A 21,308-nucleotide genomic window follows, 5' to 3' on the forward strand; every position below is an offset into this window, starting at 1 on the left:
CATATACATATATACATAAATATACAGAAAATTTGAGAATAAATTTGAAAGTGAATGATTTCACAGAAGGAAAATTTTTGGAAAAAATAAAAATAATCAAGATACCAGATATTTATAAATAATTTGCTATTTTATATTGATCAGTACAGTGCTAACATATGTACAAAATAAGAAAAAAATTTCTAAGCTATATTCCATTTTACTTTTTCAAAAATTCATTCAATAATCAATTAAAAGGCAAATCTTATTATTGATTTAATAGTTATTTCTTATGTATGACTTCAATGTTGTCTCACTTTATCCATAGTACTTGAGCCACAGAGCCATGAATGGTTTGCTTTGGTCTTTTTCCACTGAGGGACAATGGAAATATAATCTTATTCATAATATTTTTTACAATATTATTTTTAAAATCTTATTTATTTGAAAAAGTTTAAAACAAAGAAGGAATCAAATTGAAGAATATGAACGGTTACTGAACTTTTGGTAAAGTGAGGATGATAATTAGTGGAGCCTATGTCCTCATGATAGTTGTAGATTGGGAAAGCTTAAATTTTTCCTTTATAGATTCTATGCCTGGAAATTTACATAATATATCACAACCCCCCCAAACCCACACATAACAAAATGCAATCACTAATACTGATTCAATTTATGATAAAAAGAAAAAAAATTCTCCAACAAAATTGCCCAGTTTCAAAATAGATTAGATGATTTAGAAATGGTTTGAAAAATGCCATCCATGAATATTGTCTTAAAATGAATGCCTCAGGATTTTAAGTGACTTTGAAAAAAATCTCCTATGAAGGTAAAACTTTGTAATACAAATCATCTCTCGTACGACACATTGAGATAGACACTCAGCTACCTGAACCTCACATTTCTAACATTATTGAGTAGTTAGTGCTTCCTCTCAAAAACTGGTTAGCCAATCAAAGTAAAGATGTCAGAAGGACAAGCATAACTTATCATACAGTGAATCCTGCCATATCTTCTTCAATAATCTCTTCAAGCTATCCAGCACCTTTCATAACTAGCAGAGTCCCATTTGAAAATTGCCTAGAAACTCAGTGAAATCATAAAATAAACTTACCTAAATAAATTTAACAAGGCAACTTTGAATCAAATATGCTACTAGTTTAGGATTAATCTTTCACCAAATCAATGGGCCTTGTGATTCTTTAAAGATCTGTGTCTTGTTCGCTTTCACTGTGCTTTGTTTAAACTCATTTATTTTGCATGCATTACCATACTGGGCAGTGTGAATATTAAAAAGGGAAAAATATAGACATTAATTTTTAAGAAATTTACCTAGGAGGTTTAGTATGGAGAAAAATGATAGTGGATACTCTAATTAATCAGGAAAAAATTGCTGAATTGTGATAATATATATTTCTGAGTAATTGGCATAAGTGTTGTGCAAAATTGAAGTAAAAAATAATTTGATTGTTATAAACAACTGACCAAAGACTGCATAATCAGGGTGGTAATATTTATTGAAAAATCTGGAGAGAACTGACATATAGAAGAATTTCAAACCTTATCAGAAATTTGCTTCATTTAGCTAAAGTGACTAATATTATATTTTGTGCCAAATGAGAATAATTAATATGAATGGTTTTTAAAATAAATAACAACAGGAACAACAAACAAAATTTAAATATTCATTTTGAGTGTTTTCCTTTCAAAGTAGCCTTCAGGTGAAATGTTTTAAGAACATCTTTGTAATGTCTTCCCAGACTTGACACATTATATTAACTATATAAGATGGAAAATCATGATTTAAAAGAAAATTCATACATAAAAACCATTAAAATTCAATTGGTACAAATCTAGGGAATAAATGGTTTTCAAAGAGAACAATAAGTTAGGTATAAAATTAAGTTAAAAATTATTTATAGTCAAGACACATAAAAATAAAACTATCAAAAATTAAATACAAAGACAAAATATTATAAGAAGCAAGGGAAAAGCAACAAAAAACATACAAGGGGATCCCCAAAAGGTTAACAGCTGATCTTTCAGCAGAAACTCTACAAGCCAGAAGGGAGTGGCAGGAAATATTTAAAGTGATGAAAGGGAAAGACCTACAACCAAGATTACCCTACCCAGCAAAGATCTCATTCATATTCAAAGGAGAAATTAAAATCTTTAGAGATAAGCAAAAGCTAAGGGAATTCAGCTCCACCAAACCAGCTATAAAACAAATGCTAAAGGAACTCCTCTAAGTGGGAAACACAAGAGAAGAAAAGGACCTACTAAAACAAAAACAAAACAATCATGAAAATGGTAATAGGAACATACTTATTCATAATTACCTTAAACATGAATGGATTAAATGCTCCCACCAAAAGACACAGGCTTCCTGAATGGATACAAAAACAAGACCCATATATATGCTGTCTACAAGAGACCCAATTCAGACCTAGGGACACATACAGACTGAAAGTGAGGGGATGGAAAAAGATATTCCATGCAAATGGAAATCAAAAGAAAGCTGGAGTAGCAATACTCATATCAGATAAAGTAGACTTTAAAATAAAGAATGTTACAAGAGACAAGGAAGGACACTACATAACGATCAAGGGATCAATCCAAGAAGAAGATATAACAATTATAAATACATATGCACCCAACGTAGGAGCACCTCCATACATAAGGCAATGGCTAACAGCTAGCTCTAAAAGACGAAATCGACAGTAACACAATAATAGTGGGGGACTTTAACACCTCACTTACACCAATGGACAGATCATCCCAACAGAAAATTAATAAGGAAACAAAAGTTTTAAATGACACAATAGACCAGATAGATTTAATTGATATTTATAGGACATTCTATCCCAAAACAGCAGATTACACTTTCTTCTCAAGTGTGCATGGAACATTCTCCAGGATGGATCACATCTTGGATCACAAATCAAGCCTCAGTAAATTTAAGAAAATTGATATCACATCAAGCATCATTTCTAACCACAATGCTATGAGATTAGAAATCAATTACAGGGAAAAAAATGTAAAAAACACAAACATATGGAGGCTGAACAATACGTTACTAAATAACCAAGAGGTCACTGAAAAAAGCAAAGAGAAAATTAAAAAACACAGAGACAAATGACAATGAAAACACGATGATCCAAAACCAATGGGATGCAGCAAAAGCAGTTCTAAGAAAGAAGTTTATAGCAATACAATCCTACCTCAAAAACAAGAAAAATCTCAAATAAACAATCTAACCTTACACCTAAAGAAACTAGAGAAAGAAGAACAAACAAAACCCAAAGTTAGCAGAAATAAACAAATCATAAAGATCAGAGCAGAAATAAGTGAAATAGAAACAAAGAAAACAATAGCAATGATCAATAAAACTAAAGGCTGGTTCTTTGAGAAGATAAACAAAATTGATAAACCATTAGCCAGACTCATGAAGAAAAAGAGTGAGAGGACTCAAATCAGTAAAATTAGAAATGAAAAAGGAGAAGTTACAACAGACACCGCAGAAATACAAAGCATCCTAAGAGACTACTACAGGCAACTTTATGCCAATAAAATGGACAACCTGGAAGAAATGGACAAATTCTTAGAATGGTATAACCTTCCAAGACTGAACTAGGCAGAAATAGAAAATATGAACAGACCAATCACAAGTAATGAAATTGAAACTGTGATTTAAAAATCTTCCAACAAACAAAAGCCGAGGACCAGATGGCTTCACAGGTGAATTCTATCTATCATTTAGAGAAGAGGTAACACCCATCCTTCTCAAACTCTTCCAAAAAATTGTAAAGGAAGGAACACTCCCAAACTCATTCTATGAGGCCACCATCACCCTGATACCAAAACCAGACAAAGATACTACAAAAAGAGAAAATTACAGACCAATATCACTGATGAATATAGATGCAAAAATCCTCAAGAAACTATTAGCAAACAGAATCCAACAACACATTAAAAGGATCATACACCATGATGAAGTGGAATTTATCCCAGAGTTGCAAGGATTCTTCAATATGCTCAAATCATCAGTGTGATACACCATATTAACAAACTGAAGAATCGAAATCATATGATCATCTCAATAAATGCAGAAAAAGCTTTTGACAAAATTCAACACCCATTTATGATAAAAACTCTCCAGAAAGTGGGCATAGAGGGAACCTACCTCAACTTAATAAAGGCCATATACAACAAATGCACAGCAAACATCATTCTCAATCGTGAAAAACTAAAAGCATTTCCTCTAAGATCAGGAACAAGACAAGGATTTCCACTCTCACCACTATTATTCAACACAGTTTTGGAAGTCCTAGCCATGGCAATCAGAGAAGAAAAAGAAATAAAAGGAATGCAAATTGGAGAAGAAGTAAAACTGTCATTGTTTTCAGATGACATGATACTATACATGGAGAATCCTAAAGATGCCACCAGAAAACTACTATAGAGTTAATCAATGAATTTGTTAAAGTTGCCAGATACAAAATTAATGCATTGAAATCTCTTGAACTCCTATACACTAATGATGAAAAATCTGAAAGAGAAATTAAGGACACACTCCCACTTACCACTGCAACAAAAAGAATAAAATACCTAGGAATAAACCTACCTAGGGAGACATAAGACTTGTAGGCAGAAAACTATAAGACACTGATGAAAGAAATTAAAGGTGATACCAACAGATGGACAGATATACCATGTTCTTGGACTGGAAGAATCAATATTGTGGAAATGACTATACTACCCAAAGCAATCTACAGATTCAGTGCAATCCCTATCAAATTACCAATGGCATTTTTTACAGAACTAGAACAAAAAAATCTTAAAATTTGTATGGAGACACAAAATACCCCAAATAGTCAAAGCAGTCTTGAGGGAAAAAAACGGAGCTGGAGGAATCAGACTCCCTGACTTCAGACTATACTACAAAGCTACAGTAATCAAGACAATATGGTACTGGTACAAAAACAAAAATATAGATCAATGGAACTAGATAGAAAGCCCAGAGATAAACCCACGCACCTAAGGTCAACTAATCTATGATAAAGGAAGTACGGATATACAGTGGAGAAAAGACAGTCTCTTCAATAACTGGGGCTGGGAAAACTGGACAGCTACATGTAAAAGAATGAAATTAGAACACTCCCTAACACCATACACAAAAATAAATTCAAAATGGATTAGAGGCCTAAATGTAAGACCAGACACTATAAAACTCTTAGAGGAAAACATAGGAAGAACACTCTTTGATATAAATCACAGAAAGATCTTTTTTGATCCACCTCCTAAAGTAATGAATATAAAAGCAGAAATAAACAAATGGGACCTAATGAAACTTCAAAGCTTTTGCACAGCAAAGGAAACCATAAACAAGATGAAAAGACAACCCTCAGAATGGGAGAAAATATTTGCAAATGTATCAATGGACAAAGGATTAATCTCCAAAATATATAAACAGCTCATGCATCTCAATATTTGAAAAACAAACAACCCAATCCAAAAATGGGCAGAAGACCTAAATAGACATTTCTCCAAAGAAGACATACAGATGGCCAAGAAGCACATGAAAAGCTGCTCAACATCACTAATTATTAGAAGAATGCAAATCAAAAGCACAATGAGGTATCACCTCACACCAGTTAGAATAGGCATCATCAGAAAAGTCTACAAACAACAAATGCTGGAGAGGGTGTGGAGAACAGGGAACCCTCTTGCACTGTTGGTGGAAATGTAAATTGATACAGCCACTATGGAGAACAGTATGGAGGTTCCTTAAAAAACTAAAAATAGAATTACCATATGACCCAGCAATCCCAGTACTGGGCATATACCCAGAGAAAAATGTAATTCAAAAAGACACATGCACTCCAATATTCATTGCAGCACTACTTACAATAGCCAGGTCATGGAAGCAACCTAGATGCTCATCAACAGATGAATGGATAAAGAAGATGTGGTACATATATACAATGAAATACTACTCAGCCATAAAAAGGAACGAAATTGGGTCATTTGTAGAGACGTGGATATATCTAGAGACTGTCATACAAAGTGAAGTAAGTCAGAAAGAGAAAAACAAATACCCTATGCTAACACATGTATGTGGAACCTAGAAAAATGGTACAGATGAACCGGTTTGCAGGGCAGAAATAGAGACACAGATGTAGAGAACAAACATATGGACACCAAGGGGGGAAAGTGGCAGGGTGGTGGTGGGGGGGGTGTGATGAATTGGGAGATTGGGATTGACATGTATACACTGATGTGTATAAAATTGATGACTAATAAGAACCGGCTGTATAAAAAAATAAATAAAGTTCAAAATTTCAAAAAAAAAAAAATTATTTATTGTCATACCACGTACATTTCTCTTTGATTAAATAATATGATTTTGTGTGTTCGTACCTAAAGTATCTTATGTTCATAAGCAAAATTTAGTATTTACTAACTAAATTACATCCTGTATTCTTTCTTTGTTCCAAGGTCCTAGGTGCACATCTCTTTATGATTTATAATGACTTGTTCAGTTTGCTTATAAGTATTTAGGGTTCCTCTGAATGAGGAAATAAGGAAGTGCCCTTACCTGAAAATGCCACACTCCTTGGCCTGCCTGCTGCAGATGTGGCTGTCCTCCGGGAACTCCATCTCATGAACACATTAGATCTGGTGTCCCATGACCAGTTGCCAGAGAAAGTGTCCCTTCCTTATAACCGGGTTTCCTGCTTGTTCCTAGTCTCCATGGCTCTGGATTACCCAGGAAGTCCTCGAGGATCTGGTCCTCTTGAGCCACAGAGACAGAGACAAGCAGGTTAGAGGGATTGCACTCAAGTCAAGAAAGACTTTCTATTAGCTGGGTGGTCTGGCACAAGAGATCTAATTGTTCACAAGGGTATGTGGAATGGAGGCACCAGCATCACCAGCAGACAGGTATATTAGCAGTCACACCTGTGTTTTCACTGGCTTCCTGCCCAATCACTACTCTTTGTTCACAACAGTCTTTGTGCATATATGGTTACTCTGAGCTCACTCTCTTCCAGATAACCCAAGATCTCTGCCCACAAGTGTATTGTGATGACATTCATGACCAACTCATAGCTAGTGTCCTCCAAAGACCTCTGTTAATATCCATGCTTTACTTGTAAGAAGGGTCACTTCCATCAACACAGATAAATTTATTAATTAGATTTTATTGAAAGGTATAGACATTCACTGGCAGAATAAGAGACACAGACTAGACATACTTCAATTAAATAGGAAGAAAAACCATGGCAGTTCAAGCCCAGAATAACAAGGGCAATATGACAGTGTCATATCAATGAAACAGGCTGAGAACAATGTGTCACAAAGGGTGGATGACTAAAGAAAGATTTCTGGTAAGTAAAATGTCAAAGACAGAGAGTGAGGAGAACCTAAAGACAAACCACTGTCTTTATTCTTCAGCCTGGAGATGAATGAACACAGGAGATAACCACTTCTCCCAAACAATGTGACAAGTCTCTAAATCTGCATTATTCATTATTATAAAAATATTTCCTCTAAAAGTTAACTATGTATTTTTAAGTTCATACCTAAATTCTCCAATAAAGGTATACAGGCTTGCAATACCTATGGGAATACTGTCACTAATAAATATGGGAAAATTGCTACTAATACTGGTACCAACAAACTATTAATTTGTATATTTATAGAGCTAACATTTTCAAAAAATAAAAAGAATTTGTGTTAGCTTAGGATGACTTAAGAATACTGTGGTAAATAAAATTAGGAAGACAGATAAAGGAAAATAAGTTACAGGAGATACCCAGGTGTCACCAAGCATAAACTCCATGTCCAAAATACACTGATGCAAACAGTTGAAACATAATTTGTTACACAATCTACAATGCACTTGAGAAAAATATCGCAGGTTTTCAGGAAAAGTACAAGTATTACTTAGGTAAACATTAGATGAGTATGCATGTGTGTATTTGTGTGTGGAGAAAGAGAGAGAGACAGAGAGATGGAAGGACACACACACACAAAGGCAGAGAGAAAGAGACAGGGACAGAAACAGAACTAGAAACAGAGACAGAACACTTTTCACATGGAGTCAGAGAAATTATTGTGTGTTCTTCTGGACATCTCCAACACATCCCTAAAGTAATAAGAATGATAAAGTTTTCAGGCAAATATTATCCTTAAATCATGTCTGTTGAATATTCCCCATTTTCCAAATCTATTCTTGAATTTGCCCCTTACTACTCACCCCCATGGTCTCCAGAGGCTGGGCTCTACAACGAGGCTCCATAGCCCAAGAGAGACTTCTGGAGGAACTCAAAGCTTTAGAGGAGAGAGTTCAGCGTTTATTCCCAGGACCCACTCCCTATTAGGGTCCGGTTTAGCAATGACTTAATTGTTCTACCTGTGGACAGGTCCTGTTGGTCCATTCTGTTCTTCAGCTACAAGCCTCTTCAGGTTTCCTAAGTGAGCCTGCCCTTTCTCCTTCAGTCCTGGGGCAGTAAAAGCTTTCTGCTATTGCAGATTCTGTGTTGCTTTCCCATCCCTTGTGAGTTTTTCCTTTTAATCCCATGCATATCTTTGTTAATAGTCCCTTAATTAACTGCACTTCAATTACCCCTCTTGAGTATTTTTAATTTCCAGGACCCTGACCAATATATTATGGAAAATGTTATGCTCTTTTAGACCTCAAATGTCTATCTAACTAGGGAGGGCACAATAGTTTTCTAGCAAATTTCCATATGGCTAAAGTACTAATGTTAAATATTATAGATATTGATAATCCTAAAACAAAATCAAGGAAAAGTATGAGTTTAATTTCCATTTGATGTGCAGATAAATGCAGCATTCTTTCATTTGCACCATGGATAGCTCTATTTTGTTCATGTTTGTGTGTTTGTAGGCCCAACAAAGTAATACCGGTGCTCAGAGAGGTTAAATGCAGATGATAGGAAATTGGACTAAAGCTTTCACCAGGAACAAATGAGTAAGGAAGCATAAAAACTGAATATTCCTGGGGAATATTGAAGAAAACATTCTGAAGTAAATTTTGGTCTTGAGTTTTCCAACAAAAAGAATAAATCATACACTTTGGTGCACCAAAAGTGCCAAAAGTGCCAACTGTGGTTTCACATGCCACAACCGGCACTTACATAACTATGAGGCAGAAAAAGTAAACATGTTACATACATTGTGCAGATAGGGTATTACATGACTCTCCCAAATGTAGACCAAGTTCATTGCTAAACCAACATACCTGAATTACAGTTAAGAACTTTTTCTTCACAGGATTCTTCCTCATTCTTAGAGGGATCTAGTATACCATTCTATGTACTGGATTTCCAACATCTAAAGATATGTGATATCTTTTTGCAATGGGTGACTAATTTGATCACATTGTACCTCAAATATTAAACAGATATATGCTTAACTAATACTCTAATAATGACAATTGATGCTGTCTTTACAAATCTTTGTATTTGATGACACTGCTATGTCCTACCTGGTGAACTCATTAGAAAGACTCTTAGGCAACAGCATCAAGGTCAGGAATCACTACCTTCTATTAGAAAGAAACCTGGATATTATAAAATTGACTTCCATTTCAAAGATTTAAAAAACTGATAAAAATGAGAAATTATTATTTTAAGATTAGGGTATTCAGGCTTAGAGAGAGGTATAGTGACTTATCCAAGGTCACACAATAAAGTGGTAGTAGAAATATGACTCAAACAGTCCAGGTTAATGCTCTTTATTGTTAATTCAGAGCACTGAACAAATCAGAGAAAAAGATAAGCCTTAAGGATCACATAAAATATTAATAATTTTTATAACTGCTTCATTTGTGTCCAGATATTTCATGGCTGGTAAACCAAGCTCAGAAGTAGAAGTTTCAAATGATTTAGTCAACTGTACTGTATTCTATATGTCAATTTTAATGACCCTGTAAGACCTTTCATCACAACCTAGATGAAATGCTCTATAACTTGAAACAGGTTTTACTTCACTTTCTACCTCTGCTACCAATTAATCTTAAGCATACTTTTTCTTTGGGCCCCATCTTTTCCATCAATAATAGGAACAGTTTATATTAGATCATTAATGGGGGCCTTTCCAGTGTAAGCTTTCCATATATATTTTAATAACTTTTCAAGTTGGAAAAATTTCTACATGCTAAAGGCTGCACTATCTGTGAAAATCCCAAATATGATGAAATTTTCCCAAATATGTCAGTGGAACACTGAATGGAATTTCTACATGAATCAGGTCACCCTGTGATTATTTTTGATGTTATCAAAACAAACTCTAAGCTTAGCCTTATACCATTCAATATAGTATAAACCTATTTTCCTAAATCAGCTGCCTATTCCATCTCCAGGACTGCTGTAAATTTTCACAGGATTAAAATATTTGAAAGAATCACCTGTGAAGCCTGAGACCACTCTGGATTTCACAATCCACATGGTCATTTGATTAGTTGTTCAAATATTGGAAATTTTGCTAATATTAAAAGTATGTTTCTAACCCATAAAATGTGTTTCTTTTCTCCCCACTCAGACTTAAATAAGCAGGATTCTTATGTAGGATATTTCAAAACAAAATCTCATTAAATTTCTCTGCATGGAAAACAAAGCTAGGGAATCATTGGCAAGTTACAGGGAAAAAGTTGGAAAATTACACACATTTTAGGAAGATTATACTATTTGAAAGAGGACCATTTAAAAACATTGAGTGACTATTTTCAGGAAGAAAATTCAATGGAAAATTATCCTTTGTCCCCATCTCTCTGTCATATCTCCTGCCAAAGAGCTAATTTTTGGTATTAGTATATTTAGTCATTTTGTGGTGCTGGTAATGACCTCAAAACTCTAAATGCTTCCTGGGAACAACAAGAGATCAAGAATGAGTTCATTCCTGCACTAATGGATGCAACCTCAGTTTTATTTTCAAGTGAATTTGCTGAGCTGATCACATCTCTCTCTAAATTGCAACAAAATGATAATTGGAGTTAAAAGATCTATCTTCTGGTAAAAGTGAAATTGAAATTACATACCTTGATTTAAAGTTATCAGGTGGCATGAGTTCCAAAGTATGAGTTGGTCCATATAGGTTTACAACATATAATTTGATTGTTGGGTTCACTTGACCTGCCTTTGAGAAAATGAAAGTTGCAATGCAAATACATTATTAGAATATATTGAGAAAGAAAGAAAATGCATTTTTAATAGATCTTTATTGGAGAATAATTGCTTCACAATACTGTGTTAGTTTCCATTGTACAGCAGTGAATCAGCCATAGGCAAACATATATCCCCCATCCCCTCCCTCTTGCATCACCCTCCTATCCCATCAGAATCTTTGGGTGTGGACCTAAAAATCTGTGCTGTAACAGGATTTCCAGAGGATTATAATTAGTATGCAAATGTTGCTAAAACACTGATATATGTGCATATATCTATATATAGATATATACTACTGCTCAGCAGTTATTAAAGGTGAACTTGCATGAAAATCATCCAGAGGGCCTGGAAAGCTGATTAAACCACTGACCGCTGAGGCCTACCTCTAGCATTTTTAATGTATAGATGGGACATGAGAATTCGCATTTCTTTTTTTCTTTTTTTTTTTTTTTTTTTTTGCAGTACACAGGCCTCTCACTGTTGTGGCCTCTCCCGTTGTGGAGCACAGGCTCCGGACACACAGGCCCAGCGGCCATGGCTCACAGACCCAGCCGCTCCGCAGCATGTGGGATCTTCCCGGACCAGGGCACGAACCCGTGTCCCCTGCATCGGCAGGCGGACTCTCAACCATTGCACCACCGGGGAAGCCCGAGAACTCACATTTCTAATAATTTCCCAGATGAGGCTGATATTGCTGGTAAAAGGGCAACATTTTGAGAACTGGTTCAGTTTAATCTATGAATCAGAGAAATCTGGGTTCAATTTTGACTGTTATTTATTGGATATGGACCATGGATAGGATGTTAAAGATCCTCAAGTATTATTTTATTTGATTCTCAAAAATGAGACATTTCTCTGAGAATATGTCACAGTCAGAAGTTTTGAGCCAAAGTAGATTTCCTTTCAGTGGAAAAAACCATCTCATACTTTTGTTGTATGGACTAACAAAAAAGATGATTTTCAAAAGTGCCAAAAAATAGTATATACTTAATTACATAATTAATTAACTCATGAATTAAAAAGTCGTCAGACACTGATTTTTCTAGTGAGTGAAAAACTATGTTCATACATTTTATCTTTCAAAAAACTGATTAAAGAAAAAGAGAGGGTCTTCCCTGGTGGTGCAGTGTTTGAGAATCTGCTGCCAATGCAGAAGACAAAGGTTCGAGCCCTGGTCTGGGAGGATCCCACATGCCGCGGAACAACTAGGCCCGTGAGTCACAACTACTGAGCCTGCGTGTCTGGAGCCTGTGCTCCGCAACAGGAGAAGCCGTGATAGTGAGAGGCCCGTGCACCACGATGAAGAGTGGTCCCCACTTGCCACAACTAGAGAAAGCCCTCGCACAGAAACGAAGACCCAACACAGCAAAAATAAATAAATAAATAAATAAACTCCTACCCCCAACATCTTCTTTAAAAAAAAAAAAAAGAAGAAGTTTGATCAATTTTTATGAATTCTTATCAGTGATGCCTAATTTCATGACATACTTTGTCAAAGATATACACAGTTATTACCACATATTAAGGCAGTTTTTTTTCAGGTCTATAGGACTGTACAGGATCACTGGTATCCCAATTAGCTTTCACATGAAAACAAATTAAAAGTTGTGTGCACACCATGAGCCTAAAAGTCCATGATTCAAGTACAAGATTAAGTTAGAAAGCCATTACTATAACAAAGCATTTGTGAAAAATGCCAACTAATTTATTATATAAATTTAAAATACTTTCAGATTCAAATAAAAGTTTGGAGCCATCATTAAACAAGAGGATCATTGATAAATGAAAACATAACCACTTAACATCCATTTGGTTCAAAGGCAATGCAAGTTTGTTATCTCCCTCCGAATTTGTATGAAATTACTGGGACTGAAAGAAAGTAAAGAAATGAAAACATCTAAAAAAAAAGTTGTGTACGACTATGATCAGTTTTAGAGAAAAACCAAACATTAAGCTGTTTCCAAAATTCAGCTGTCTAGCATTCTATAATCTCAATTTGATTTTTTTTGGAGTTTTGAAATTAAGTGGACATTGAAAGTTCATTTGTACTTTTTAATATTTGAATTGTTTCGATAGTTTGCAAAGTAGAGGAGTTCATCTATTCGCTTTTTAACAGTCTAATTTGCTACAAAGACTGCAAACCCATAGAATCCTTCCTCTATGATTCTGAAACACAAGCCTCAATAATACTTAACCTTATTTTACTGGCAACCAAACTGTCATTAAACGAGATAATGTTTTAATTAAGAAGATTAACCTGAGTTGCTGAGATAGAACTGTGCATCTTTTTTGTGCTGAATTGCTAATGATAGGGTAATCTTATGAATTCTGAATTATGCTGAATTAAGCAAAATACAAATATATTTGTTTAGTGTAAGTATTTCATTAGTAAACCTGACCACATTGGGTATTTGCTGCACTCGTTTTAATCTAGTTTAATTTGAAGCACAATTTAGTGTGAACTCTATGCATTACTTCTATGCCTAAAGCACCACTTTTTGGAATTTTATTGCATAAGTAAGAACAAATCAAAGTAACACATTTGTTAGTGGAAAAACTAACCAACATTTTTTTAAACCAGGGTAGAAAACAGTGAGACTTTGAAAATTCAAGTAATAGACCCAAAATTATTCTGAAATTTATTCTGAGAACAAGGATGAAAACCCAGACCTAGCTTCTTTGAGTCCTGTTGTCTTAAGTACCTGGGCAAATATTTCTACTGACAACCACCTGAGGACTTGGGATTCTTTCTCTTTGGCCACTATAATATTTGTCTTTATTTTTAATACTCCTCAATGGTAGTCATTAATACACACTCAAGACCTTCATTATGTATTACATACATCATGCATTAGATAAATCATTTATTAAATATATAGACTAAGAATGTTACTCATACAGAGCTGAGTCATTTGTAGTTAATGGAGCAAAGAGAGCTCCACATCTATTCGTTAACTTGACAAGGAGATATTTTGATTCCAGCTACATCTTCTGAGATACAAGTTAACCTCTGGTAATTTTAGACAGAAAGAGAGAGAGAGAGACAGAATCAATAAATTTGAGTTCTCTGTTCTCTAAATAACTATGACTTTTATAAAAGGACTTAGCCTTTTAGAAGCTTAGTTGGCCCAATTGTAAAACAGAGGCACTTGTGAAGACAGCCGAATGAAGAAAAAAAGTGAAGTCTCCCTGAAAATATATAGCATATTATTAGCACACATGATTTACCCATTTAGTAAACAAACATTATTATTATTTTATGCCTAGCTTTACTATTAAGAAATATTAATTAATAAAAACAAATTGTCTAGGTTTGTCAACCCAGTATCTTCTGACTTACTGCTGACTTATTTAGATTTTCTCAGATGTTTCTGTATGTCCATTTGTTTGCCTCAGTCTTTGTTTTTTAAATTTATTTATTGTTTTTATTTATTTATTTATTTTGGCTGTGTTGGGTCTTCATTGCTGTGCATGGGCTTTCTCTAGTTGCAGTGAGCGGGTGCTACACAGGCTTCTCATTAAGGTGGCTTCTCTTGTTGCAGAGCACAGACTCTAGGCGCACGGGCTTCAGTAGTTGTGGCATGCAGGCTCAGTGGTTGTGGTTTGCAGGCTCTGGAGTGCAGGCTCAGCAGTTGTGGTGCACAGGCTTAGTTGCTCCGCGGCATGTGGGATCTTCCCGGACTAGGGCTTGAACCCGTGTCCCCTGCACTGGCAGGAGGATTCTCAACCACTGCACCACCAGGGAAGCCCCTGCCTCATTCTTGATAAAATTATAAGGCCTAGGAGTGTCCAAGTTCAAGCACCAATAGTCTGTAACTGAGAAGGGAACTCGAAGATTCAGCTATTACATATGGCTCTTCTGTGTGAATCCTAAAATCCCCACTCCTCTTGGAAAATGAATTACAGAAAGTGGTCCCTTCCCTGGGGCTGATTTTATTCCTTTTGTGCAATGCACACACTGAACAGCTCTGAGTGACTGTCTGGCCCATTGACATGTGCTTTTCACGGTATGGACCCATTCTTCATTTTGTATTTACATTGTCAGGTGAACTTTCATTATTATAAGTAAATCAAATGGGGTGAGAATATATTTCAAAAATCTTTTAATTTTTTTCTCTGGAAAAAAAAACAGGTACAGGTATGTTGTACCTGCACAAACTGTCATACATAAAACATGGCTACATCTACAATTGGAGAAGACATAAGTACTTTTCTTGGAATACCATACAAATGTCTTGGGAAATATAATTATTTTGTTGTTAGGTCAAATTGCCATTTTTTCCTGAAGAGCACTGAGTATATGTGCTTTCAGATCTATGTCCAGAGAAGACCCTAAAAATAATATTTCCAAATCATGGAATCTTATTCCTCTCAAACCTGCTGTCTCCTGTAGCTGTCAATCAGTCACTCTGTTACTACAACCTACTGGAAGGAAGATAGGATGGGGAGAAAGACAGCACAGAATCTCCCTGAGGAAAACAGGCTTCACAGCCCTGACTCTCCGCATTCACTACTTTCCTTCCTCCTGTCCCCACTTTGGATAACTTGAGTCTTGTGGATGATAGGAAAATGAGGAAAGTCATCCCCCCCACCACGCCTTCATTGCAGGAGTAGAAAAATACACGTGATGGGTAATTTTTCCAGTACTCTGCCCAGTTAAGGTACTGCACAAACTTAAAGGTATAAAACCTATTGTACTTTGGAAACACAAGGTACAACTCACTAAAGAAATGGCTTAATAAAGACTTCTAAATGAAATCAGCAGCCTTCTCTTACCTCATTAAGAGCTAAAATGTATAAACTTGAATTTTAAAAGTTTTCTATAAGACATCCTTATATGATTAATGCTTGGGGGAGGGAGCTCACTTTTTTTTTTTTTTTTTGTAAACATGGGGATAATAAACTTTAAAGCAAGAGACCTTAAATAATTAACAAAGACATATAAGAGAAAAACCAATACACACAGCCTGCTTTCAGAGGCCTCACCCAACACTTAAAAATAGTTTTGCTATCTGGGCAGGGTTTCCATATTCGTTTCACTCAATAAAACAATTCCATCTATTCCAGCTATGCCTGGCTATGGTTCTACCCCAGCATTTGATAAAGTATGTTCCAGAGTATGCTCTGCCAAGATAGTACTGGTGCTAATATTAATACTAATAAATTCTTTATGCTTAGTCTATTCTTTATTGGTGATTCTTTATGTTTAGTCTATTTTTTATTGAGATTATTTATGCTTGGTCTATTCCTTACTAGAGATTCTGTATGCTCAGTCTACTTTTTATAGGAGATTTATAATACACATTAACAAGCAGTATATTAAGTGCTCTAAGAAATCATCTGAAAAAAAGCTAAATTTTTTTTTTTAACTGAGAATTCCCAACTTATTTGACTGTGGCACTTTTTGCTCCTGTATAATAGCTATTAACAGATCACAGAATATACCTTGGAGAAACTTTTGCCCTGGGATCAATGTTGCTTCTTATGTTGTCTCACCCTCTTTTCAACTAGGAAGGTGAGGGATAAAGAATGAGAGCATCAAAGTGAAAGAAATACAGCAAAAGTTCCTGCACCCTTGAATCATCTTTAGCTGTTCATACACAAGCACTGCGCACAGACCACTGCAAGCTCTTAAAATGATGACACTGTCGACTGGTAAGGGGGCTTATTTTGTTCTCCAAAGACAACTTGTTCATTAACTGAGAATACTGTCAATCAAGTCACTGGCACACAGAGCGGGGGGGGGACAAACGGCACTTCCACATTACTTACCTTAGGATATGGGTACTTCTTTCCTTTGGGATACAAAGCTCCAGTAAACCGGGGGATAGCCATGTTAGGCACCAAGGAATCATTTATCATCAGGAAGGCAAGCCTTTCTCCATCTGGTGACCACCAGTGGGCGATGTGAGAATGCAGAAGTTCCTCTAGAATAAATGAGTGTTATTTGAAAACAACTGTAGATGTGGGTCCAGCGACCCACAAACATCTGTCCTTGAAATCTTCATTGTACATAAATATTTTCATACAGTGTGGTGGGTTTTAACAACTTCATGAAGAATTCTTTACTTCTGAGCTACCCTTTTAATCCCAAGAAAAGAAGATGCAAAGGAAGGAAAGAATAAAGCAGTGAAGTCAGGATTTCGTGGATTGTCAACAATGTGAACAGAGGAGATGAAAGCACTATCAGAGTAAAAAGAATGAGAACAGTAATTGAAGACTGAAATGGCATAAAACCATATTCATGTCGTTACTCATTCATATCTGCATTCAATCATATTTCCATCCTCTCATCATCAAACAAGTGGAATACCTACTAGATTCGTTAAACTATTCTAAGCTCTAAGGAAATAAAATTTTAAAAATATATTGGATATCTTTCGTGTGACCCCGGATCCACTATCCACTTTTCTACACCTGATTTCTGGCCCAGGAAATTAACCTGTATGCTCTCTAGAGCATGGCCACTATGGTATTTTGGCAAGAGATTAGAAGGAGAGTAAAGTCAGAGTATGTATTCCCTTGGCTCTGTCCTGAAATGTCACCTGAGGCTTGCTGAGTGCTTTAAATGATCTCACTACTCCTATCAATGCAGCCTCATCTACGCAATTTTCTCCTTTTGTATCTGATAATGGCTCACTTCTAGCATCATAGGGGTGCACATTGCCTGGCTGCTACTAGTCTAGATTATAGTCCTGTCATTTATGGATCCCCTATACCTTCACCTCTGTAAATTATCTTTTAGTAAATAAATAGTTTTCAAATTATTGAATATGCTAACTCTTTTCCTTTTAAGACCCTAACATAATACCAGCAGTAGACTCAGAAAAGACACTTTCAAAATTAGATTTTGAGATTAGGTTGGAGATCTTTGATATAATAATAACCTTTCTGGGAGCATAGATCATCCATAGCAAGGGATGGAATCATGAATAATCAATTGTCACTGGTGATGACTCAGAATGAAATGCAGCTAGAGAGGAAAAGTGTTTGGAGGATAAGTGATTGTGACACTCAGTTGCTACAAAAATGACAACGATAAAGATTATAAGTGAAGTTTTTATGAGACCTCAGAGGGATTACATAGGAATAAACAGAAACTGAAATCATGACAACTAAATTAGGAAAACACAAAAGGTCACCATGGCAACTTTGGAGTCCCTCTCTTCTGCAGCTGAAGAGCAGATGTGGCTGAGGTCCAAGAGAACACAGAAAGTGTTGCAGAGCTGCAACACAAATTAGGGTCTCAACTTCACTTGTGTTTTAAAGCTAAGACAGCAATATTGGTAAAGAAGTATTGGGAGCCTGACAAATAGGTTAAGGATGCTTGGGTAGATGTGTGCAGTACACTTAGTGCTTTCTGGACCAGCCTCATAAATAACACATTTTATAGTGGAATGTCGGCTGAAGATGTTGAACCTCAAAATTTCCACAAGTCTTCTTGCTGACTGAGGGAACCTCTATACAAGGGAGCTAGACCTTCGCTGCATAAAGGTAGAGTGAAAGATTAATTCCTGTAAATTTTAAGAGTCTGCATCCCTAGGGAAAAGTTAGAGATGTAGTAGCCTGAGATACACTGGGGTATCTATTAAAAAGTGAGAAAATTTGTTGGGATTATATTTATTTAAAAGTAAAGAGGGCCTGTACTCTGGAATTTGAAGAACACTGTAAACTACATTCACATGTGCTGACCTGTTTTATTCCCAGGTAACCTCTAAAACTGCCAGTTCTGAGAAGAACCTGAGCAGGAGAGGGCTGTGCAACAGATCAAGGCCATGGTCCAATCTTTCCTACCATCTTCACCCTGTGACCCAGCAGATACGATGGTAATCCAAGTGTCCTTCCCAAACAGAGATGTTGTGTGAAGCTTCTGGCAATCACCAGGTGACAATCAAAGCACAGGCATTACAAGCTTTAGGGAAAGGCCATTTTCTCTTGTGCCGATAAATATTCCCCAGTTCAAAAGCAGCTCTCTACTGAGCTATGGTAGAAATAATTAGCCTGACCATGGGATACTAAGTGATTATGCAACCCAAACTGTCCATCATGAACTGACTCTTATCTGAGTCACTGACCATAAAACTAAACACATACAGCTATATTCCACTATAAGATGGAAGTGGTTTATATAGAACTGGACTAGAACGTATAAGTGAACTGCCCGTTGTATTGCATCCTCTGCTTTATCCTTTCTCCTTCATTTCACATCTATGCCTCGGGAAGCCTATGCCTCTGACATCCTGACATAAGCTGGCAGAGGAGGAGTAAATGTAGGTCTGGTTTATGGGCAGGTTTGCGTGATGTACTTGAACACTGGAACTGGACAGGCTGTGCACTATAATCTTTCCCAGGAGTGGCATAAAAAGACTATAATAGACATAAATCCTCCCAGTTGGAAGACTTATAAACAGGATATTTAGTTTTCTACTTCTTGCGGAAGGAGACTTGCTTAAAGCATAGGTCCATCCAGACTCATGCACAGTAACTAATAAATGGCCACCTGATCCAGGGATATGGAAAAGTAAAATTACAGAATTAGTGACAGGAAGTCTAGGGAAAATAAGTGCATGGACTTGTCAGGAGGGGTAAAAATTTGAAGATCTTAGTGTCCTGCTTCATGTCCACCAGAGCACATCCATAGCAGAGGAGGCTCTCAATGACCAGATGGACAGTATGACCGCCGAGTGCATGCCAGTTTGTCTCTGGCTGCCAATGATAATGATCATTACTAAACTCTTGACATGGCATTATTTCCCAGCTGGCCCAGCTGACTACCTGGTGACAGGTGGATTACATGGTAACTCTTCCATCAGGAAAGCGTAGAATTTTGCCCTAACAGAAATCGATACATATTCTAGATATGGATATGTCTTTGCTGCCTGTAGTCCTATCAGCCTGCTGTTCATGGACTTACAGAATAACTTATCCATTACTGCAATAACCCACACTATGTCACCTCCAAACAGCAAATATTTTATAGCAAAAGGAAGGCAATGGACTCAGAATGGCATTCACTGATTTCATCATGCTCCCCACTAACCAGGCTTGATAGAAGAGGAAAATAGTCTGCTCTACCTCGATGTAGGCACCGTTTTTTTCACCACATCCTTGACGTTGGGATGTTATCCTCCAGATATTAGTGTCCTACTTAATGTCCACCAGAGTACCTCCATAGCAGAGGAGGCTCTGTGCCCTCCTGCATAACCAGGAAGCACAGATCTGGGAGCTAAGGGGTGGAAGTGTAGTGCTCTCTTTCACTATCACATCAATAATCCACTGGATACAACATTCTGTTTCTTATCCTCATGACAAAGGGCTTGGTGGGTGTAGAAGTTCTAATACGTAAGGGAGGATTGCCTCCAACAAGGAAAATAGTCACAATTCTGTTCCTCTGAATTAGAAGCTGAAATGTTTCCCTGACCATTTTGGACTCAGTGTGGCTGGAAAAATAAACTGACAGAAAAAATGGTCACTGTGCTAGGTCAATGATTAATATCATCTGTCAGGAAGAAAATGTGCCTTTACTATATAAAGAAGGAAAAGGAAGAAGATATTTGGAATTTAGCAGATTCACAAATACCCTTTTGTCTAATTCCATCTCATTTTCCGATTCCACATTTCCACATGCCAATTTCCATTTCAATGGAAAACAAAAATGGCAGCAAGCTAATTAAGAAGAGGAAGCAAAGGAATAAGATTTGGCAGGAATAAAGTTTTGGTTTGATGCACCAGGTAAATGACCTATCTAGTCAAAATGCTGACTGAAGGTAAATGGAAAAAGGAATGAATAGTTCAGGAAAGGAGCTATGATTACCAATTAAGCCCATATGATAAGTTATTTCTTTTCTTAATGGGGCCATTTTCCCCCAAACCTTATATGAAAAACACAAATATTGGCTGTAAATTTCAGACAGGTATATAACTGGACTAGTATCACTCTACAATGAAATGGTAGCAGATGAGACTTTGTGTGCTCCTCTTCTGGGGCCACAAACTTTTCATTTGAATAATAAAAACATTCCCATGGTGTCTGAGTTTAAAAACTCAAAGTGTGGCCAATATGAAACCAGGCAAATCAAATAAAGAGAAAAAAAGTTAGTGCATGGTATTTATTTTGTTGGTTTCCACCCATAGAAA

The 21,308-nt window shown here is 36.3% G+C and overlaps 1 protein-coding gene across 5 annotated transcripts in view; it reads right to left on the minus strand.

Moving 5' to 3' along the window:
- DPP10 (dipeptidyl peptidase like 10) overlaps nt 1-21,308 on the minus strand; it is a 1,329,914-nt gene that overhangs the window by 108,822 nt on the left and 1,199,784 nt on the right. For all 5 annotated transcript variants that reach the window (XM_067025881.1, XM_059052403.2, XM_067025884.1 and 2 more), the window contains 2 exons: nt 16,944-17,098; nt 11,045-11,142 (listed from right to left, as the gene is read on the minus strand). In XM_067025881.1, coding sequence (XP_066881982.1) covers nt 11,045-11,142; nt 16,944-17,098 — 253 coding nt within the window. The remainder of the gene's footprint in view (nt 1-11,044; nt 11,143-16,943; nt 17,099-21,308) is intronic.

This window comes from Kogia breviceps, chromosome 2, assembly GCF_026419965.1.
Source record: "Kogia breviceps isolate mKogBre1 chromosome 2, mKogBre1 haplotype 1, whole genome shotgun sequence".
Classification (NCBI taxonomy): Eukaryota; Metazoa; Chordata; class Mammalia; order Artiodactyla; family Physeteridae; genus Kogia; species Kogia breviceps.